The sequence below is a fragment of the Abramis brama genome, assembly GCF_963993115.1.
Source record: "Abramis brama genome assembly, chromosome: 5".
NCBI lineage: Eukaryota > Metazoa > Chordata > Actinopteri > Cypriniformes > Leuciscidae > Abramis > Abramis brama.
The window spans coordinates 5,011,688-5,033,725 of NC_139967.1; the positions used below are offsets into that span (position 1 = coordinate 5,011,688).

The 22,038-nt window shown below is 37.3% G+C and overlaps 1 protein-coding gene across 4 annotated transcripts in view; it reads left to right on the top strand.

The window, feature by feature from the left end:
• The window catches only part of pxna (paxillin a), a 40,136-nt gene that overhangs the window by 12,695 nt on the left and 5,403 nt on the right, over window positions 1-22,038 (top strand). The window contains exons 1-6 of one of the 4 annotated variants that reach the window (XM_084114586.1): window positions 2,846-3,338; window positions 8,694-8,899; window positions 10,631-10,838; window positions 11,702-11,894; window positions 12,888-13,038; window positions 20,851-21,009. In XM_084114586.1, the coding sequence (XP_083970712.1) occupies window positions 2,861-3,338; window positions 8,694-8,899; window positions 10,631-10,838; window positions 11,702-11,894; window positions 12,888-13,038; window positions 20,851-21,009 (1,395 nt within the window). In that variant the 5' untranslated portion in view covers window positions 2,846-2,860. Of the gene's footprint in view, window positions 1-2,845; window positions 3,339-6,632; window positions 6,867-8,693; window positions 8,900-10,630; window positions 10,839-11,701; window positions 11,895-12,887; window positions 13,039-13,705; window positions 14,892-16,314; window positions 16,585-17,162; window positions 17,478-20,850; window positions 21,010-22,038 lie in introns of those variants that run through there. The other 3 variants (XM_084114584.1, XM_084114585.1, XM_084114583.1) reach the window with 3 other exon arrangements.

Here is a 22,038-nt window from a genome sequence, read left to right on the forward strand (position 1 = left end):
TATCAGGTTTGACCTCTCTGTGTAGATTGAGTTTTCTGCAAGTAAGACTGAAGTAAATAGTTGGAGTCATTGGAGACTTGTTTCTCAGCTCGAGTTTTATTATTGTCTGTTTATGCGAAGAAAGTGGTATCTGCACTTCCACTCACTGACCAGATGGGGGCGTTTAAGTAAACATGTGAGAGTGGAGATGAATGGATTATGAAATAGGCATTCATAATGAACCTTTAAGGCAAAGTCTTGGCACCCTAGACTCATTTTTCCAGCTTTGTTTATTCCCATTATATGACTGACATCTCAGAATTAGACTGCAAAGGATTTACTGACCTACAGCATATAAATGTGGTGCATGGTGAAATGGTGTTATGGTCTATTATTCAGCATTTTTTATGATATGTAATCACTGCGTTCCACTAATAATCCTAGTTGTTGAATTTTGTACAAGCTCTTTCCCACCACTGTGAATTAGGGGCGTAACGGTTCATTAGGGGTGTTTCGGTATGGTTCTAGATGTGCTATGTTCAGGGGAAAAAAGGACTACTGTTAAATCAATAAAATAAGAACAAATAATCAAGCTACGAGCAACAGCACAAATAAATACAATAGAGCAAAGATATAAATAAAGAGTGCTTACCAGGTTATTTGGGTATAACAGTAGTTTTCAGGAACAGAAATGTAATAAAGTAATCAAATGTAAAACAACATTGCATATAATCTTCACTGTATAAATTAAATAAAGATGAATCATTATTAAAGTTATAAAAACTATTCAGTCAAGAGCAGTGTTTGATTTCCTTGTCTTTTGTTGTTTGATTAACATTAAAAACGCATACTGACTGCAGGAATATTAGGCTGCTGTCACTTTAAGACTTAATGCATGGATCATCCAGTACACTGATACTGAACACATGCGTTCTTTCTCGACTGTTTATGTTCACTTAAGACATAATGTTTGCTATAGGATACTCTGCAAGTTCTTTTTTGTGTGAATTTGTCCGTTCAAGCGCAAGACTTTAAAGAGTGTGTGCGCGCTTCGGATGAGTGCACAAATCTTCTCGCGGCGTGTGCACAAGTTCTCTTTCACGTGTTCTTGCTCTTGAATGTTTAAATTGGCAAGGCCTAGGCTAAATGAGTTTAGTTTAAAGGGTTAGTTCACCCAAAAATGAAAATTCTGTCAGTAATTACTCACCCTCATGTTGTTCCAACCGCGTAAGACCTTCGTTCCTCTTCGGAACACAAATTAAGATATTTTTTATGAAATCTGAGCCCTGTCTCACTCCTCCGTAGGCTGCTAGGTGGCCGAAACTTGCTGGCCCAGAAAAGTTATTAAAGAGATCGTTAATATAGTCCAAGTGACTACAGTGGCTCAATCTTAAGTATATCAAGCGACGAAAATACTTTCTGTGCGCAAAAACAAACAAAAATAACGACTTTATTCCACTATTCATTTCCTTCTCTCTGGGCCTCTAGTTGGTTCACGTAGTGTTTTTGCGCAGCGCGTCTGTGTTACACGTCACCACGTAGGCTCACTATTGGCCGACGCTGGTCATGTGTGTGATGCGTGATGACGTGCAACACAGACGCGCTGCGCAAAAACACTACGAGGCCCAAATTTGGTATTTTCAACCCAAACTGTGGTCTGAAATACTCTAAACCCGGCGGATCATGAGCTGCTCACATTTAAGAAGCAGTGCCATGCTTCACTCACAAACACGTAGTGCATAGCTATATTTATTTAATTAAATTGCATCCTTTGCAATTTGATAATCGCCCTAAGTCATATTTCAATTTCGGTTTTATTTTGATTAATCATGCAGCCATATAATTCGTCATACCGCACAACCCTACATCATATTGCCAAAGCTATAGAAATCGTCAAATTAAAAATGTCTTCGGTTGACAAGCTCTCTTAGCATAGAGCTAACAGTTAGAACAAGATATCAGGAGAACATGAAAATGGACAATACTTGATTATTCATGGAATATTGCAGTGTTTATTATGAACGATTTATCCGTCCACATCTTTTTTTTTTATTCATGCATCCTCGTAATCTTTAATCAAAATAACTTCTCTTCCCTCTTGCAGCATCATCTCTTCTCTTATGATGCGTTTACTGGCGCGAGGGCGGGGTAAACAATAGCAAACCACAACCATCCAATCAATTCCCCATGAACAAAACCAACCAAAAAAAAAACCTGCCCTACATTTGTTCATGTTCCAGAAGCCGTTTCACTCAGATATATGTTACAACAGGGAAGAAAAGACTATCACAACTTCTGTTTCATGTGGACTTTAAGCATGCGTTGAGAAGGGAATATGATTCTGTGGGGGGACAGTTAGACCTGATTGACTTTATTTGTACGCTCATTAAAATGAGTTAATGAGAATAATATGACTTTAATCTGATTTTGAGTGGACTTGTCCCCTTTTTGAAGCGGACCAGAGATTGTCTGACGAGTTGTCAGAGATAAACGATGTTTAAATAAGTGGCATCCTGTATAGTCTTTCAAAGGAATGAAGGTTCTGTGCTCGTTCTTGCAGGGTTTTCTAGGGATTTTCGGAATAACTTTCTTTCTAGATAACGTCTGGGAATGTTTAGCCCCGTAATATGTTTTCGTAAACCCTAAAACGTGGTCATATATGGGTCTGTGTAGTGTCTATAGCTTACGTAAGCAAATCCCCCTGAGAGAGACCGTTATCTAGCGAACTGCTGGCTGTATACATAATCGAGCCCTGTGGAATGTTTTGAATGCTTTGGAATGGGAACGACCCTTCCTTTCCTCATCCCACTCTTGAGTCCAGACTTTTCCGGATTCTGTGCCCGATTTCTTCGGGCGCGGTTCCTTTTGTTGTTCCCCCCCGATGGATGAAGAAACAGCATCAGCATTTGCTGTTGAGGAGTTTGAAAAGGTTTTATTGGAATTGGACATGCAGGATTTCACACCAGAAGCGGGAGAGTCCCAAGAGTCTGAGACCAATATATCAACTTCGGCAGAGAAGACGTCTCCAGTGGTTGATGATTTCGTACTCGTTTCGGCTTCTGTGGCAGATGCCATAGAAGATATGTTAGAAAAGGAGACTATTTCTGATTTAGCTACTGAATCGGTTTCAGCTTCAACTGTAGAGATGGGTTCAGTGGCTCCATCATTAGCATCTGCTCGTGACCCACATTCAGCCCCAGATTCAGCTCTGGTGGAGGCGTCAGAGACACACACCGCTCTGGAGACTGAGGGAGCGCATGCTGGAGAGTCACTGTCAGGGTCTGTTGTTCAATCCACCAGCACGTCTGATTCAGACGGGACTTACATGATCCCAGATCCAGAGTGGGTGACGGATAGAGGTAGGATTGGCTTTTATTGTCTTGACACCAAGTTAAGTTAATGTGCATATTTATTTCCCAAAAACCTACATGCGGTTACAGATTAGTATTTAATCTTGAGTGTTTGCTTATCTGAGCACAAGTACCTGACTATTCAGATTGAATGTGAAAATGCAATGATTATGGGGCTGTTTACACCTGGCCACTTCATGACAGCCATCCGATCATGAAAATACCAGGTGTAAATGCCCTCCGAAACGCATTCGAGACGGATTTGAATCCGATCGCTCAGTCAAACCACATCAGGAGGAGATCTGGGCCGCATTCCAGACGAAACTGGACAAGTGTAAATGCATCTGGTTGTTGAAACCACATATGTAAATTGTACTCCTCCCAAAAATGCTAAAAAAATAAACGTGTGAGAGCGTGTTATAGGCTGTATGTAATGTTATAGCCAGATATGACGACGGTATGGAACACGCATCACCGCAGATGAGAAGCTGAGCATATATTCATTAAGTCAACGTGCAAACTATCGCAAATCAAAGTGAAAGTAAGTCGCAGACGATTATCACACAATCATCATCGTTAAAAGTAAAGAAACGAAATGATCTTACCAGGGCTGTTGTCGCTCTCTCTTATTGCTGTCTTTGATTTCGAAATTTTAGCTGATGATCAATAAAATGCAGCTCATATCTGTTGCTTTCGGTGACGTGCACTCCATTAAATCTGCATACAGCGCGGGAATTGAAGATCGGATTTAAATCCGTTTCGCAAAAACACATTTATGTGACCAGGTGTAACTGGAATCGGATAGCTAAGTGGCCAGGTGTAAACAGCCCCTATATGACCTGAGGTTTCTATTAGCTTTTAGACAATTCACAACAATCAACACAAAGTTTAGCATTAGGGATGCACCGGTCGATTTGGCCGATCTCCGTTAACTTGCACACAAACCGCATTACAATAATTTCCCAAAGTGTCGTTTGTGGGGAAATATAACAACGCCTGTAAACACATCCCCTGAAACAACTACGAGAGAAAACAATTGGCAACTGGTATCGGAATCGGCCCATTTGATTGTAAAAAAAATTTGGCCATGGAAAATCTTGATCAGTATATCCTGATTTAGCATTTTCAATGTTTGATTAGTGGCATCAAGTACAGCAGTGAAAAAAGGAAGCATAAATGCAGTTATGCTTCCTTTTTTCTTAACTTCCACAGTTGCACATTTTGAGATGTGATTTATATTTTTTGTTAATCATATACAGCAGTAATTTGTGGCCCAATTTGGCAGCAGACATCTAATGTGCCAAAAACATATATACTGTATATATACAGTGCAGCAATTACAATCCAACCTCCAAGTGTGGTTGACTATCATGGTTTCTTCTTTTTGTTTCTGTTTGTATTAGCATTAATATTTTAGTAGCAATGATATAAAGAGGACGAATATAGATTCAGAGAGGATGTTAGCATGCTTGGGTAATATACTTTGGCATTCAACCAGATAGAATATATAGTTTTGCACATCTCAGCATCTTATTGGGGAATTGATTTGCTCCACTGCAGTGTGTTTGTTTTCATTTAGACAGTGTAATTTTTTATTTATTATTTGCTCGCCTGCAGAACAACACTTAAACTTCCACTTGTGGATGTGAGAACAGTGTTTTGTGACATTTATTATTTACAATGCGCTCATTTTAACATGTTTATCAGATGCTTGTGCATAAATATTGCCAGGGTTCCACAGTCATGAAAACCTGGAAAAAAAGGGAATTTATCCACCTTTTCCCTACGCCCCATGACGCCTTGCGTGAATTATGTGTGTAACTACTGTTAAACTGTAAGCAATCATTGAAATGTTCGCTATATGAGCGCAATATTACACTTTTTTTCTAAAAACTGGTCACAATTAGCCTAACATATTCTACTCACCACTGTTCAACCATCGAACATTAAAAGGAAATTTAAATGTGTATTAATAAAGCATCAACAAAGTACATTCAACAGACCATGAATAACCCCAAAAGCGTGATTCTTTCCTCAATATTAATATTACGGTAATATTACGTAATAAAGCAATATTACGGTCGGGTTGAATATCACCGTCGTGGTAATATCTGTATTTTGTAACATACGTTACCTTAATCAAAAATGTTCATTAACTTAGCATTGCGTGATAATATTTCAAAGTGCTTTCTGTCATTTTGACAGTTTTTTTTATTTACCTAGTTTACAAACATTCCAGTAAACACTGTTTAAAAGGGGATTAAAAGTGAAAAGATGATACAATTATATTTTAAAGCATCTGTGTGAAAACTAACTTGGAAAGAGAGGATTTGGACAGAGAAAATTTTAGATTCTTCCAGCATTCCACTGAATTATTAATGGGACATATCGTAAATAAAATCGGGAGAACGGACCATAATTGCACAGTATATTATGTTGTCTTATTTTCATACCGTTACAGCAGAATACAAAGGGTAAAAAAGAAAATAATCAGGAGGAAAAGAGCTCTTGTTTATGTCACATTAAAATACCAAGCGTCACGTTATTATGTACGCATGAAGGAAAATCTACAGCTCATTCAGTCAAACTGATGAATAATGATTAATTGTAGTGCAAGTTTATATTTAGAAATGATTCGTTTCAGTCTTCTTGAATGGAATTTACATAATTCAAAATGCAGTCGGCTTGTCAGGTGGATAAATTGTGATTTCCAGCCATGCAAATGGAGTATTTATTCTAGTTTGTTTCAGTTCATATTAATTGCTATTTTTTGTGCAATCTCTATAAAGTGTTTTTTAAGATTTTTTTTTTTATTGCTAATTTATTATAATTTTTTGGTTAAAAAGAGTGTAATACAGCTTTTTTTTTGGTCAGATTTTTTTAAATGAGGCCAAAGAGATGCTTGATTTCAACATATGGGAGAGTGATTTCTATTCACTATAATGTATGTGATAAAGAAACCGCAGAGAGAGAGAGAGAATATGGGTTAATGTTTCCTTTGCCACTCCCTCATCAGGCCGAGCGCTGAACAAACAGTCCAGATACGATCAGAGACAGTCTCAGTCTTTCCTTTCTGTTGTAATATTCACATTTATTTTGCAACTGACATGATTATGATTTTCTAAATGATCATTGACTGAATATTGAGTTCATTTAGAAGGTTTGTCTAATGGTAGCACTTGTCCAGATAAGTGAGCTGTACACAGTTTTAGACAGGTTATATACTGCAACCTTTTTAGTATCTGGTATTTGGAGAAGTTAAAGTTAGCACCTGCCGAAAAGCAGCTCGCCCTCCCCTCGGACGACTCCACAGTCACCACTGAACACAGCAGAGTTTATGATACTTGTCCTGTCTTGAAGTTCATTTTCCTTCTGTTTCTTCTCTCTCTCTTCTTTCTAGATCTCTCTTTCCTTTTCCATTCTTATCCGATCTGTTTTTTTCCCACTCCTTGTCATAGCTCCTCCTGTCTGAGATAAAGTGCGAAGGTAAAGACACACACAGATCAGCAGGGCGTTACTGTCTGTCCCGTTCGCAGTGTAAGTAACCGGCTGTTATTTGCCTTTAGTTGGTTGTTTCTTGGGAAAGTGTCTTTTTGGGATTGTGTTTGTGCCTGTAATGGGGATTTTTGGAATCTGCTGTGGTGTTATTGGTGGTTGATATTGTGTGATTAACAATGTGTTGTTTCTTCAGCTTAAGTTTGGTGTTTTGTTGCACTCGTGTGTCTTGTGTGAGTTTTAGATTGAATATTATAACATATATGGTACTAGATATCTAGGCATCTACACCGGTCATGAGCGGCTTGTTGAGAAGCGTCAAAACTGTATCACTCCACTTACAATCAAATCAAATCAAATCACAAACACTGACAAATAAAGCTTCATTTGACATTTATGTTATTTATATGGTGCATGGCTACTCTAGCTATATTTATTTTTACCATTTGTCTGAAATAAAATTGTTTTATTTATCATTTAGATTTATGTATGAATTAACTGCTCTTAGTTTAATTTTTTTTTTCATTAATTAATTTCCTCAGAATTTGATTAAATGTTTGAATTAATTTTCTCTGAATAATATGCATGCATTTATTTATTTATTTATTTATTTATTTATTTATTTATTTATTTATTTATTTCCTTTGATTTTTTAAAAACTATTATGCTCTGAATTTTGTGTTATATATTATGAATGAATTTACTCTGGATTTTATGCGATAAATATTTATGAATGAATTTGCTCTGAATTTTATGAGTTATATATTTATTAATTAGTTTGTTCTGAATTTATGTGTAATATATTTATTAATATGCTCTAAACTGTATATGTTTTGAATTTAAATATCCTCTGACCATGTTTCTGGCTTACTAATTATATATATATATATATATATATATATATATATATATATATATATATATATATATGTATATATATATAACATTTTTGTTTTTTATTCTAAACATATGAGCATATCTATAAAATTCATTTGCTATTCTGCAAAAAACATTTTTATACGAATAGATTTCCATTATTTAGAAATGTTTTACCAACGCATTTCTCATAGTTTACCGCTGGGCTTACAGCTCAGATCACTGGTTCAGTCTGGACAAACAAATTAAGATGATATGCTGCTTTAAGTATCGAGAACCTTGAGGTGTCATCTGTCATGCTGCAGTGTGACATCATCAGTCACTTCCTGTGTTGACACGACCAAGACCCAAAGGTGCCTTATCGCTGAAGTAATTGCTGTATAAAGGAGTTTTAAACTAGAGATGGTCTTAAAAGTTTTCACTTAAGGGCATGTTTTACAACCTTACTTAGTTGTGTGTGTGTGTGTGTGTGTGTGTGTGGAAGTGCTTTCTGTTATTGGAAGTGCTATTCTGTTCCTGAGCGTATGGCTTTTGAATATTGATTTATGTGTGCATTAAGAGGTGTGTCCGTTCATGCTTTACTTCCTGCTGAATCTATCCCTGTAGGCATGCAGTTTTAGAGCAGTCTTTACATGTGAGGTTGTCACCCTCACCACACCCCATATGAGTGAAGCCTGCAGTGATTTCACCATACCTGGTCATGTGATTCATAATAACCACTCCAGCCGAGGGAAGTGTTTTGAACAGACTTGACAAAGTCCTGTTGAAACCGGGTTATTCAACAACAACCCGTTTGATTTCGAATAGATGTATGTTCTTCGTGCGCAGAACAACTCCAGGGAATTTGAATCTGAAGCAAAAATCTGAATACTTGAGGTTATGGATTTGAACAGACCTACATATCCATAGCTTCAGATTTGCACAGACACTTTTAATCCAAAGTTTTATCAGTACTGAGAATGAAACCAATCAGTTTTTTTTTTTGTTTTACAGATGCTCTTCTTGCGGATTTGGAGTCCACAACCTCCCACATTTCCAAGCAAGCTGTTTTTCTGCCAGAAGAGACGCCATACTCCTACCCCACAGGAAGTGACTCTTATCAGGACGTGTCCCCCCCACCTCGAGTGACTTCCCCTCCTGCTGAAACACTGAATGGATCTTGGGTAGAACAGCCAGAATCAAAGCACTCTTCGACCCAGGTAAAATGCACCATTACTCCCTGAAGGGTTTCTTTATTCCACAGGCTTTTTGTTGGTCTTTATATGAGTCAACTCGGTTATCCTTTAACCTTACAACAAATACCAGATGCCGTCCTGCTCCACTTTCTGCCTGTTATGCCCTTGAGCAAAGCTTCAGTTGCTCCACAAACTTGTGCCATTAAGCAAGTTCAACATATTCATGGTTTCTTTAATGGGTCCATATTCTGCATATTTGTATAATTTTAGTTAAGCTTACTTGGACTAAAACAGTAGAAGTTTAGTCTTTTTTTTTATGACCATTTTCAACCCTCTCAGTGGTCCTAAAAATGAATCAGACTGTTTATGCTGCTGTCACTTTAAGACAATAATGAATATGCATTGATATTATTACTAATGCATTAAAATTATTTTTTTTTTTTACCAAAATGCATAAATTGAGGTTTTAATTTAGCCAAAAACTGAAACCTAAAATAGTTTCTGAAATAATCAAATAATTTATCAGATTTATTTATTACTCAACTAAACAAAAACATGTGTTTTACACATATTTAAATTGTACATAAAGCCAGTTTTTAATAATCAAATTCTGCTTCTACTCCAATTTGTTGTTGAAATATAAACATTTAAACAGTGGCTGTAATAATAACTTATTTTCATGACATATTTATTCAAACACACATTAAATAATGAAGACAGCAGGTTAAGTAAATATATAATAAATGATATATACTGCATATATTTAACAAAATTATCCTCTCTAGAGTTTTGTCTATGTTTCTATCCAGTGGCGTACCTGAGTTAAATGTAATGTTACGTGGCATGATGTTTACAAGAAGTTTTATTCAAGTGCGTCAAACCACATTTATTGTTTGAATTATGTGATAAAATTGACAGAATTTAGAAGCTGAGACTTCATGTTAAAGATAACAAAACACAAAGCTTATTGCTCGGATAATCTGTAAATGAATGTCACGGTTTTGGTCAATTATTTCAGACCCAAAACCATTTAGACCAAAAATTGCAACATTTTCGATTGCATGTAAATGCAGATGTGCATATATTAATGAGCTCACAGTTGTATTTGTAGCTTAGTTTCAGTAAATGTTCTGGACATAACACATTTTTTATGTGTCACAGACTACATTTGGATGTTTAAATGCATGTTTTCGCCCTTTTGGGTCGAATATAGAGTCCGAATCAAAAAGCAGGAATTATTAAATTCATGTAGTTCCAAACTTGTTTTTGCTATGGAACACAAACGGTGAAATCTTCATGCAACTCTTGCATGCAACCCAACAAAAAAAACGTCAGGTTACATTTATTTCTAAAGCGCTTTATACAAAGCAGCTTCACATTAATAAACGGAAAAATAAGTGTTAATGGTGTAAGATTGATCAATTATGAAACGAGTTCAATTTCAGCTGTAAAGCAGCTTTACAAAAGACTATAGTGTTATTATTCTGCTCAAGTCAGTTCAGTGTTGATTCAATACAGTTCAAAAACAATGTCGATGTTGCAAAGTTAGTGTCATTATCCAGTTCTCATCTGATAGTGTCAGTGCAGTTAAACCATAATATTACTGGTTATTAATTGTCTTATAAACCATTAAGCGTGTCCTTGAGACCCCAGGTGTATCGTAGTTTTTTTTAATATAATATTTTTGCTATTTCTGCTCCCATCTGTAAAGTAAAAGTGCTTAAAAGTTAAACAACTATATTTTCTTTCCTCAAGTCTTTCAGCTCGGCTCCGAAAAGCACCAGTCCTCGCGTGTCTCAGTCTGACGAAGAGCACGTCTATAGTTTCCCCAACAAGCAGAAGACTACTGACTCCCCCACTGCCGTCATGAGCTCATCACTGGGCAGTAACCTGTCGGAGCTGGACCGTCTGCTGCTGGAGCTCAACGCCGTACAGCACAGCACACCCTCCTTCGCTACTGAAGGTGAGCGCTTCAAAACTCAGGGTTGTTAAAGCACTACCTTCGGATGAGACGTTAAACCGAGGTCCTGACTCTCTGTGGTCATTATAAATCCCAGGATGTCCTTGGATTAAAGAGTAGGGGTTTAACCCTGCCATCCTGGCCAAATTTGCCCTTCGGCCTCTGTCCATTATGGCCTCCTAATCATCCCCATATACCGATTGGCTTCATCACTCTGTCTCCTCTCCACCAATAAGCTGGTGTGTGGTGAGCGTTCTGGCGCAATATGGCTGCCGTTGCATCATTGCCTCACATTGGTGGTGGTCGAGTTGATTCCCACTTCCATATGTGACCCTGGACCACAAAACCAGTCACATGGGTCCATTTTTTTAAATTGAGTTTTATACATCATCTGAACACTGAATAAATAAGCTTTCCATTGATGTATGGTTTGTTAGGATAGGACAATATTTGGCCGAGATACAACTATTTGAGAATCTGGAATCTGAGGGTGCAAAAAAATCTAAACATTGAGAAAATCTCCTTTAAAGTTGTCCATTTATGTTCGCGATTGTGCTGCATTCACTCACAAAAATAAATGTTTTTTATATTTACAGTAGGAAATTTACTAAATATCTTCATGGAACATGAGCTTTACTTGATATACTTGATATTTTTGGCATAAAAGAAAAATCGATAATTTTGACCCATACAATGTATTGTTGGCTATTGCCACAAATATACCCGTGCGACTTGTGACTGGTTTTGTTGTCCAGTGTCACATATGTGAAGCGCTTTGAGTGTTGAGTAAACCACTATATAAATGTAACAAATTAGTACTACATGTTGTTAAAACATGATGTTTTTTTATATTTTCTATTTCACAGAGTCCTACCCACCTAAACCAGCCAGCAACGCCCAGCGCTATGTCCCAGAAAACGGTGTTTCATCAGTAGTGAAAGCGCCTCCTCCAAAGTTAGAGAAACCCAAACGCAGCGCGCCTGGTCGGGGGATAGAAGACGTCAGACCCAGTGTGGAGAGCCTGTTAAACGATTTGGAGAGCTCAGTGCCGGCCCCTGCGTAAGCTTACACACTGCTGAAAACATTTGATTAATGTCATTTTGATAAATATCTGTATATATTTTATGATATAATAATATTTAATATTTGTTTATGTTTATGTTATGTTTAGTTGTGCTGAATTTGATACATTTTATATTTATGAATTAATTTGCTCGGAATTTTATGAGTTATATATTAATTAGTTTGTTCTGACAACACATTGTAAATCGCACAATATCAACCACCAATAACAGCACAGCAGATTCCAAAAATCACCATTACAGGCACAAACACATGAATCCCAATTGGTTATAATTTAAATATTTTATTTATTTTACTTTTTTTTTTTTTTTTTTGTGAGTAGAAAAAATAAAATTCTTAATAACTTGACAAAAGTTGAAAATATGTTGTAGGGCTGGGCAGTATGATGATATATAAGATGGAAGTGATATAAAATGTCTATTGTTAGAGATTTTGCTATATCATTAAGTAAATATATCCGCATAACTTAAAGATATTGACACTTTAGTTTAGAGTGATAAAGAAACATGCATGAACGAGAAAATAAAGAGCGTACATGATGTTAAAAAAAAAGTTAAACGCAATAAGCAGAAAGCCACCTCTCAGACTATGCAGTGTTTGATTATTCAATTTAGGCAGTAGTCTTTACTACGTGTTAAATTAAACCTACTGTAGCTGAAAGACTTATATTTCTGTATCTTTGGTCTATTGTATTCGTCCTATTGTTTGTAATTAGCTTCTTTGTTCTTATTGTTAATACAAAATTAAAAGCCCACCCCTGATATGTTGTTTAAATTTAAAAATTCTAATAATTTATCAAAATCCGTTTTGAGTTTAATTTAGACTTTAAATCCCAGATTTTCTTTATGGTCTTTTGGACTCCACTGTAGTAAACACTGATGTTTAAATGAGCAGAATGTTGTAAACAAATGAAGACTTCTGCACTAGACCTTTTCTTACATCCCATTTTTAATATTGTAAACTTTATAGACCCGCCCCATCCGTGCCGATGGTTCCTGAGTTGAGAGAAGTTCATGAAGAGAATCCCACCCAGCAGCAGGCCAGAATCTCAGCCTCCTCAGCTACGCGGGAACTCGATGAACTCATGGCTTCACTGTCTGACTTCAAAGTTCAGAGCAATGTAAGTCTTGGAGCAGGAGAGACAAATGACATTAACTGTTATTTTTTACGTTTTCTATAAATGTTCCTTACAAACAAACTTCCTAAACTATGATCCATTGCTTTGCCACACTGTAGAATGAGAGTCTTATAAAAAAAGTTGTTATTTTTGAATATGCTTTTAATTAGCAAAATCTTATGTATTGGCAAATGATCTGGCCTATAGCATTACAAGAGCTGTTTGAATGAGTTGTCATTGGCTTTGTGTTTTAATGTTGTGATTTTATTATATGCATGTCTGTGAGTGCTGATAATGATAATCAGATAGTAAACGGTAGATTATTATCAATCAAGGCCTTTGAAATGAATAAAGGTTTATATGCCTTGTATGAGGGCATGCTTTCATGGGTCCATTTTAAAGGTCTTGTTAGCATATCTGTCTTGGACGTGAGCCACGCTGCGGTTGAAAAGAGAGAATCTGGAATGCTGTGGTTGTGGTGTCATGTTTATATCTGGAAATTCTGGTGATCATATTTGCTTTCAGGTTGGTAAACCAAATATCCGACGTGTACTTTGTTGCGTTCCTAGAATACTTTTTTTTTATTGACTAAATAAGCCAAACTTTGCAAGATTACATAACTCATTGCATTAAGACACTATTTTCATGCATATTTTTTTTATTTGAGAATTAGATAATGGATCATTCCCAGCATGCCTTCACGATTCTACTCAAATGCTTTCCTCCCTTTCTCTTTGATTGTTGTTGTCGTCTTACTGTTGGTTGTCTAGTCTGGCTCTGTGTCAGTTAAGGACGACTCATTATCCACTGAAGGGTCAGAACTTCCCAATCTTATGGTAACTGAGAGCCTCGCAGTCCCTTCTGTCCCAGAGGCAGAGGTATCTGACCACAGCTTTCCTTCCTCTAATTGCGCATCGTTTCTGCTGGAACTCCACATTGTTGAGGAATCAACAACCAAAGCTCCAGTGTCCAGCTCCACTGTGTTCTTCACTTCCTCCAAGAGCCATTCGGATAAACCACCGGTAGTTTCTAGCGCAAAGAGTCCAGTCCCTGAGTCTCGTTTATCACCAGAACCATCTGCAAAAACTTCAAGCCTTCCGCCATCAAGTTTAAGCAAACGTGAAGTCAATTCACCCAAGATCTTCAACCTGAAAACCTCAAGTCCGATTTTGATCTCCGAAAACAGTCCACCTGTGGTAGCAAAGGCCTCCTCACCAGTTATAAATCGAAGGATTTCCAGCCCAGTGGCTAAAAGCCCCAGTCCACCAGAGGTTATGAAGAGCTCAAATCGAATTGTCGACGTGAAAAGTTCTAGTCCTGTTACAATTGCTAAAACCTCGAGTCCAGTTGTGGTCAGAAAGAGCCCAAGCCCTATTACAGCTGTTAGAGCAACCAAAAGTCCTTTCCCCGGAGTCCTTGCCAAGAGCCCAAATCCTGATCCAGGGATTACTAGCAAGAGCCCAGTGCCAACTCTCATTGCACTACCTGCTCCTCCAGTTTCAACCCTAACATTAACTCCCAAGCCTTCCAAAGAGAAACCTGATAACTCCGGACCTGGCATATTGGAAATAAGTCTTCCTTGCCCCAAGCCTCTTCTGGAGGAAGCTCTGGACAAGCTGTTGACGTCTAGTCTTTCCCAACCAGAGCCAGTGAAACTGCTTGAAGGAGATCCTGGCTCACCAGAAATGAACGATGACATTATGTCACTTTTTCATCAGTCGACGCCACAGGGTGGCTATAAAGACACTGATATCAGTTGGACAGACGACTCCTTATACCCTGGAGCGTCAGATGTTTCTCTGGACCTTCCACTTCTTCAGCCATCAGCGGTCGAAAGGCTCTCCGCTTCTGGACAAGTATGAGGCACACCAACTCTGTTAGACTGTCTCCAATTTGCATCCCTAAATTTAGCGAGCATGATCGAGAAGCATGCTGCACCACGTACGGCTGTTTATGCTTTCTCAAATACACAAGCCTGATCCTTATGCCAAGGGGCCTGTTGATATCCAATCTGAACCTTTCCACCCTGCTCAGATAGAAGCACCCAACCATTAGCAAGTTAAATATGCCTCTCAAAAACCCGATACCCAAGTACTAATGTCACTTAGTGCTCCTAAAATTGGAGGGCCTAGTCATTGAGTTTGGTTTGTAGCTGCTCTATTCAGTTGCATTGCTTTGTATCATGTTTTTGGAAAGGTTGAGAGTTGAGGAATCCAACAAAGTATGTGTGGTGCATGAAATGGATAAGATTGTGTGGAAGGAGTCTTTGGGATGTTCAAATGCATGCCCTGACGCGCTTCCTCAATGAGGCGTGTGGCGTTAAAAGGACAACAAGGCTAGGCTTGCTTATTTCTTTGCAGTTTTGCAGTGGTTTCATTGTGCAATTGCATTCCATCTTCACTTCTTTCTTTCTTCAGGGCACATGATGCTTTTTAGATAGCTGCAAGAGATGTTCTGTTAAGTGATTATTTACTGTGGTCCCATATTCTGATGGTCTTGCATGATTGCTAAATTTGATGTGTAAAGGGTGTAACAGTTGAGTCATTTTCTCAATACATTAAAATCATGCAGATTCACATGCATCAATCATGAAATATTGCTTTTAAATCATGAATTATTTGTGTTCGCCTGTAACTAGTTTAAAATGGTTAAAATTGAAAGAATTGCAGTTTTGGGGAATATCGATTCCATTTGAACTGTCAGCAAAACTTTTTCCAAAGTAGCTTGTCTGTCTTTTTCTTGCCTAATAAAGGGAAGTATTTAAATAATACTAGAAATTCATTTACAAATATATTTCATGTATTTGTTGTTAATCAAATACATTTTTTTTGTATTTAATTAAATGTATTCACTCTGAATTTGAAAAAAAAAAAGTTTTAAATCAAATTTCAAATTTAATTGCAATGAATTGAATGGATTTTTGTAGTGATAGCAATTTTAACCTTTTAGTCCAATTGAAAATTGCTTTGACAATTTTGCATTGCTTTGGCATGTTGTGTTTGCTTCATAGTCTTTATACCTGCTCTTGCATCATTTCAGATCGTTTGTAGAAGGTTAGAGTTGTCTTTACTGTGAGTCACGAAGAGGATGCTTCAAGCTATGCTTTGCATTGGCCCAAATTTGATGGGTGTGAGGTTACAGTACTGATTTTTATCCTGCTGCCTGCTTTTTAAAGGCCTTTGGACTGGATATCTGAGATCTTGAATGGCGTTTGCAAAGAAAGCATTGCATGATCTAAAACTTTAAAGTGGTCACGTGATTAATGCTGCCTCTCCGCAGCTTAAATCGGTCATCAGACGCACAAAGGAAACGTCCAATGTTCACCCAATGTTTCGCGATGGCCATATGCACAGAAAAATGGGCCCGCTCATTCTCAACAAGAGTAACTCGCAAGATCTACTCATTGAAGAGCTGCAAGGGAAACTGGGAATCGGTCGCACTGGGCGGCCACGAAAACGGCCGGATGATTGGCTTACGGAAGGGGTCATTGTCTGTTCCAACCCACATCGGTTAAGAGAGGAAGGTGGTGTATCACCGACGGTTGATAAGGTAGTGTAAGTCACAAGATTACTGGTGGAACTAACAAAAGCTTGCACAAAAACATTTCTAGAATTGGTTTGTTATATAAAACTGGCTTTTTAACCTTTATAAAACATTTTCAAATAGAGTGCAACAGTGCGTGTCCACTTTTTCCATGGTGTTAGATCTGGAAGATTTTTTTCCATTAATTTTTCCCACATGGACTTTTAAAAAGTCTGTTAAAGCCTTGAACCAAACCAAACAGAGGTGAATCACAACATTACAAAATTTAATTTAAAGCAAAAAAAAAGTATTTTAAAATCAGGTTCAAGACTACTTAACAGCTTTAATTTTATATATGGCTTAACGGCTTTTGTATTTTTATATATATATATATATATATATTCTTTAAACTGTTCGTTGAAATAATGCAAACTGATGGCTTCAGCTAAAGCATTTACCATTTTTTAACAACTGTTAAGTTTACCTGTTGTGAGCTCTCTTCCTATGGAGAAAATGAATGTGATTTTTACTTCTGGAACCCGACTGTTACACAATATTATGCATTTTGCGTTTTGTGTTGTGTTTCACATTTCTTTGTCCATCAGATCATCATTCCTCCAGACTTGCCCAGTCCTCCGAAAAAAGTCCTAACCCATCCTGTCCCAAAAAAGCCAGTGGCTGTGGTACAGATGCCCACTCCTCTCCCCCCACCACCTCCACCTCCTAGAGAGCCCTCTCCTCCTCCGCCTCCTCCTCCTCCTCCACCCCCTCCTCCCCCTCCTCCAGTTCCGACTCCGCCTCCACATAAAGACCCCACCCCTCCTCCATCCCCTCCACCCAAACCTGCGACCCCACCCCCTCCACCAAAGGTTTTATCATCTGTGGGCTGCCAAACGGAATACGAACCTCTTTTTCCACCGGTACAGGCATGAACTTGCTCTCTCCATTTATTTGCATCTGATCCGAGCTTGCATTTTTGTCATAAGGGTTCGCACGGTCATGAAAAGCATGGAAATATCAGGGAATTTGTTTGGCAAAAGTGGAAAAGTCATGGCAATTAATAAAAAGTCATAGGAAACTGGTTGTATATTGGGTTGGTGTTGAGTAAAAGTGGTTCACAAGCCATAGTGAATCATTCAAGACAAGTCACATATATTTGTATAGCGCTTTATAGACAAGCGCGCGCAGCCATCTTTAGAATTTTGTGTTTGTAGCTCTATATATATTATCGCTGCCGAAGAGTAGCTGGTGAAGTGGATTTACTTATTGTAGAGTTAACGGAAGTTATCATGAGAATTGTACTGTTTGAAGCGGATCATGTCATAATAAACGTCAGTAGACCGGGAAGATTTTGAAACGAGCGGTTTATTCATAAATCTGTAAGATCTTACCTTCATGCTGTGGAAATACAAACCGGAAGACCGAACACAACGAACGTTCGAGCTATACAATACATATTGTGTCAAAGCATCTTCAGATTAATAAACAGGAAAATGTTAATGATGCAGAAGTCATAAATTATTAAAGGAATTCAATTTCAGGTGTAAAGGAGCTCAAAATAGACAATAGTGTCATTATTTCGTTCAAGTCAGTTCAGTTTATTAACAGTGTCGATGTTGCAAAGTTAGTGCTTGTTCAGTTCCAATTTCGTTCTCATCTTATAGTGTCGGTGCAGTTAAATCGATAATATTACTGAATATTAACCGTTTTAAAACCCCAACTGTGCAAGCAAACTCCACCAGGTGACCATAGTGGAGAAAAGAGAGAGACCTAAATGAATGATCAATGAATGACTGGATTCTTTTCAAGTTAATCTGTTGAACAAATAAGTCTGAATGAATCTTTAGTGAATCATTTAGAATTTGAATATGAATGTAAATGTGAATGTGAATGATTCGTACCCAGTAATCACAAACTACTGGAAAGCTCATGAAAAACATTTAGAAAATTCATTGGTCTGATAGTGTGGGGGGACGCTGTGCCTTTTCTATCCATTCTTTCATGGTTTCTAGCAAGCTGTTATGTGATTGACCTCCAAACAGCGCTCACACTAGGAGTGTCTCAGCATTTATTAAATAGTTTGCTGGTGCCAACATGTCCCATGAAGACAGTCTGTTTCCCTTGTTTTTCTTTGGATTCTTTGTACGTTCTGTTGCCAATGGAGTTGGTTATCAATTACAGTTGAAAATGAAGCAGTCGGTCAAGTTAACATTCAGTAAATGGATTTCCACTCTAATAACATGGCTATTTTTTATTATAGCTTTTGTAGCAAGGGCGCCGCCATCTTGCAGTACTACAACCTGTAACTTCACTGAGTTGGTTGGCTGCATTGGATTAACAAAGATTATTATAGTTTTGATTTTGGTCTTTGATTTTTCTGCCTAGTTTCTGTAATCATTACTAGTAATAGATAAACTCATAATGTCTGTCACCAAGTAAACAGTCAATATAGGACTCCAGTTCTATTTGCAAGGCAATTATGGGCTGATATTTAGGAGTGAAAAATAATCCAGTGGTGAAGGAAAAGTTGGTTAAAATCTTTGACACAGAATGCAAAAGAATAAAAAAAATGATGGCAAGGAAGACGACAGGATTATGGATGATGTTTGGAGAGTATCCAACATTTGGAGTCCTGCTTTGGTAAAGAAATATTTATTTTGTGGTTTGCATCAGCTTTGATCTCTGCATGTAGGGTGTTTATAATGGTTGTGGTTCATTTTTAATTCTGACAGTCATCTTGTCAACTTATTGAATATCCAAGTATAACTATGGAAATCTTGAGGCAGTGGGACTTTGTTTCTGGATATGTATCTGGAAGTGAAGCAGAACTCTTCTCCGTTTCAGCGGCAGTTGCACTTGTCCTTTGCTTTAACACTGTAAAAATATTTTTTACATCCAGGAGCGATGCAATAGTGGTCTCCCTTTTGACTTCTGATGCCCTGCGGCTTTCCAGTTTCCATCTTTCACTGTCTCTCTTTAACTGTCTCTCTACTGTTGTATCTGTTGAACTCCGGGAAGACAACCAACCCCTTGACGTCACAGGTTGTAGTAATACAAAACTGCAGCACCCTTGCAAAAAATCATCTTGTTTTTTGGTTGATTTTTGACTCCTCAAATCGTTTGACTCCAGCGCTGCAGTGCTTCAGGAGTAGCTTGTTTAAGTGTGAGATCACAAGCAGAAATAACAGGATTAATAGGTTGCTAATTCTGCTTTGTGAATAATGCATCTCTATGAGAGCACAGAGATGGGGTTACTGTTACACCAGAACTTCTTGACCCATAGCCTTGTTTGGTCTGTCATCTGATTATGTATTTAACACCTTCTTGGTCCTGTTGTATTTAGGGAAGGTTACGCGGGGAGCATGAGATTGGTTTCCTTAGATTAGTAAAACAGACATGATTCACAACCTTTCCATTTATGTGAAATGAATTTAAATATAAAATTGCAAATGTCGCATGATATCTAACCAGATTTGGTGTTTAGATATAATAACTATTGCATGTAAAAATCATGTATCTCTGCTGGCTGTTGATTGCTGTTAACTTTCAAGGTTGTGAAATAAGACGAATGCAGTAAACATTTCCATTGCATGCATTGCTGTTAATTCAGTTGAGTCCAAATAAGTGCTGGAGTGTTTCAGGGAAGCTGAGAACTACTTTGTGTTGTGAATTGTGTAGTTTAAAAGCCACTAACATCCTGTAATGGATTGACTAATAAATGATGCAAGTAACTGTTTGTAATTCAACATGTCCAGTCCTGTTTGTTTGAAGGCAGAAGCTCTTGATGTACTTGTTTAAGAGTTTGAAAATAACTTTTTCAAGTGGCGATGGTTATATTGAGAGAATTTTCAGCCAAGGGAGACTTGAGCATACTCGTGGTACAGAGTTGATCATCAGTTGTTGAGCACACAGAAATATCTGAACAACTACACTCCATATAAGGGGACATTTATATTGCACTTCTCAGTGTTGTTGAGTTCTCCAAAACAAGTCAAGTGTCAGTGGATGGTGTGGCTTCAAATCCTGCATGTGTTTAGCCATGAATTATCAAACACTGTGCCATTGATCAAGGCACTAAATCTCCTGTTACTCCAGGGAGATTGACCTGGTAAAAAGTGCGTTGAAAGTCGCTTTGGATAAATGTATTGGTAGTAATTAGTTATGTGTACCAAGTAGATAGTGTCTAACATAAACAAAGCTGCTTGTTTTGTGAGAGTGGGATTTGCATCCACGTTTGCTTTGCTTTATGAAAACAGACTTTATAACATGAAAATGCTTTTCCTTTTGCTGTAGATTATGGCTCAGGGCAAGAGTTCCCCCACCAGCGTTCCGAAGCAGGGGAATAAACTGGATAACATGTTAGGCAGCCTGCAGTCAGACCTCAACCGCCTGGGTGTCCAGACTGTAGCCAAAGGCGTCTGTGGAGCCTGCAAGAAACCAATCGCTGGCCAGGTAAGAGATCCGCGGAAGAGCTCATTTACTGGCCAAATCATTATCCTGGCATACATTAAGTTTGGATTTTTAGGATATTATGCCCTAGTGCAGAAGCTCTGTTTCAAAACAAAACAAAAAAAACACCAAAGGTATATTTTTATGTCAGTGTGTGTATGTATATAAAAAATTTATATAATCAGATTTTTTAAATGGTTTTTGTCTCTTATGCTCACTAAGGCTGCATTTATTATCAAAAATGCATGTAATATTGTGAAATATTCTTACAATTTAAAATAACTATATTCTATTTGTATGTAATTTGCTCCTGTGATCAAAGCTGAATTTTCAGCATCATTACTCCAGTCTTCAGGGTCACATGATCCTTCAGAAATCATTCTAATATGATGATTTGCTTCTCAAGAACCATTTCTTGTTTGTTATCGATGTTGAAAACGCTGTTATTTTGAACTTTTTATTCATGAAAGCAAAAAAAATTGGTAACACTTTACAATAAGGTTCCTTTATTAAACATTAGTTAATGTATTAACTAACATGAACTAACAATGAGCAATACATTTACTACTGTTTTTGTTAATCTTTGTTAATGTTAGTTAATGAAAATAAAGCTGTTCATTGTTTGTTCATGTTAGTTCACAGTGCATTACCTAATGTTAACAAGATTTTAATAAAGTATTAGTAAATGTTGAAATTAACATTAACAAAGATGAACAAATGCTGTATAAGTGCAGTTCATTATTAGTTAATGTTAACTAATGTAGTTAACTAATGAACCTTATTGTAAAGTGTTACCAAAAAATTATTAGTTTCTACACATGAATAAATTAAATTTAAAAAATCTTTAAAAAGAAACAGTTATTTTTAATTGTAATATTTCACAATATTACTGTTTTCACTGTATTTTTGATCAAATAAATGCAGACTTTTAATAACATTTAAAAAAATCGTACGTTTCCAAAATTAGCTTGTATAACATCATGAGACACTGGTATTCAGTTATGTCTTATGTTGTGTACTACTTTAAGTGAA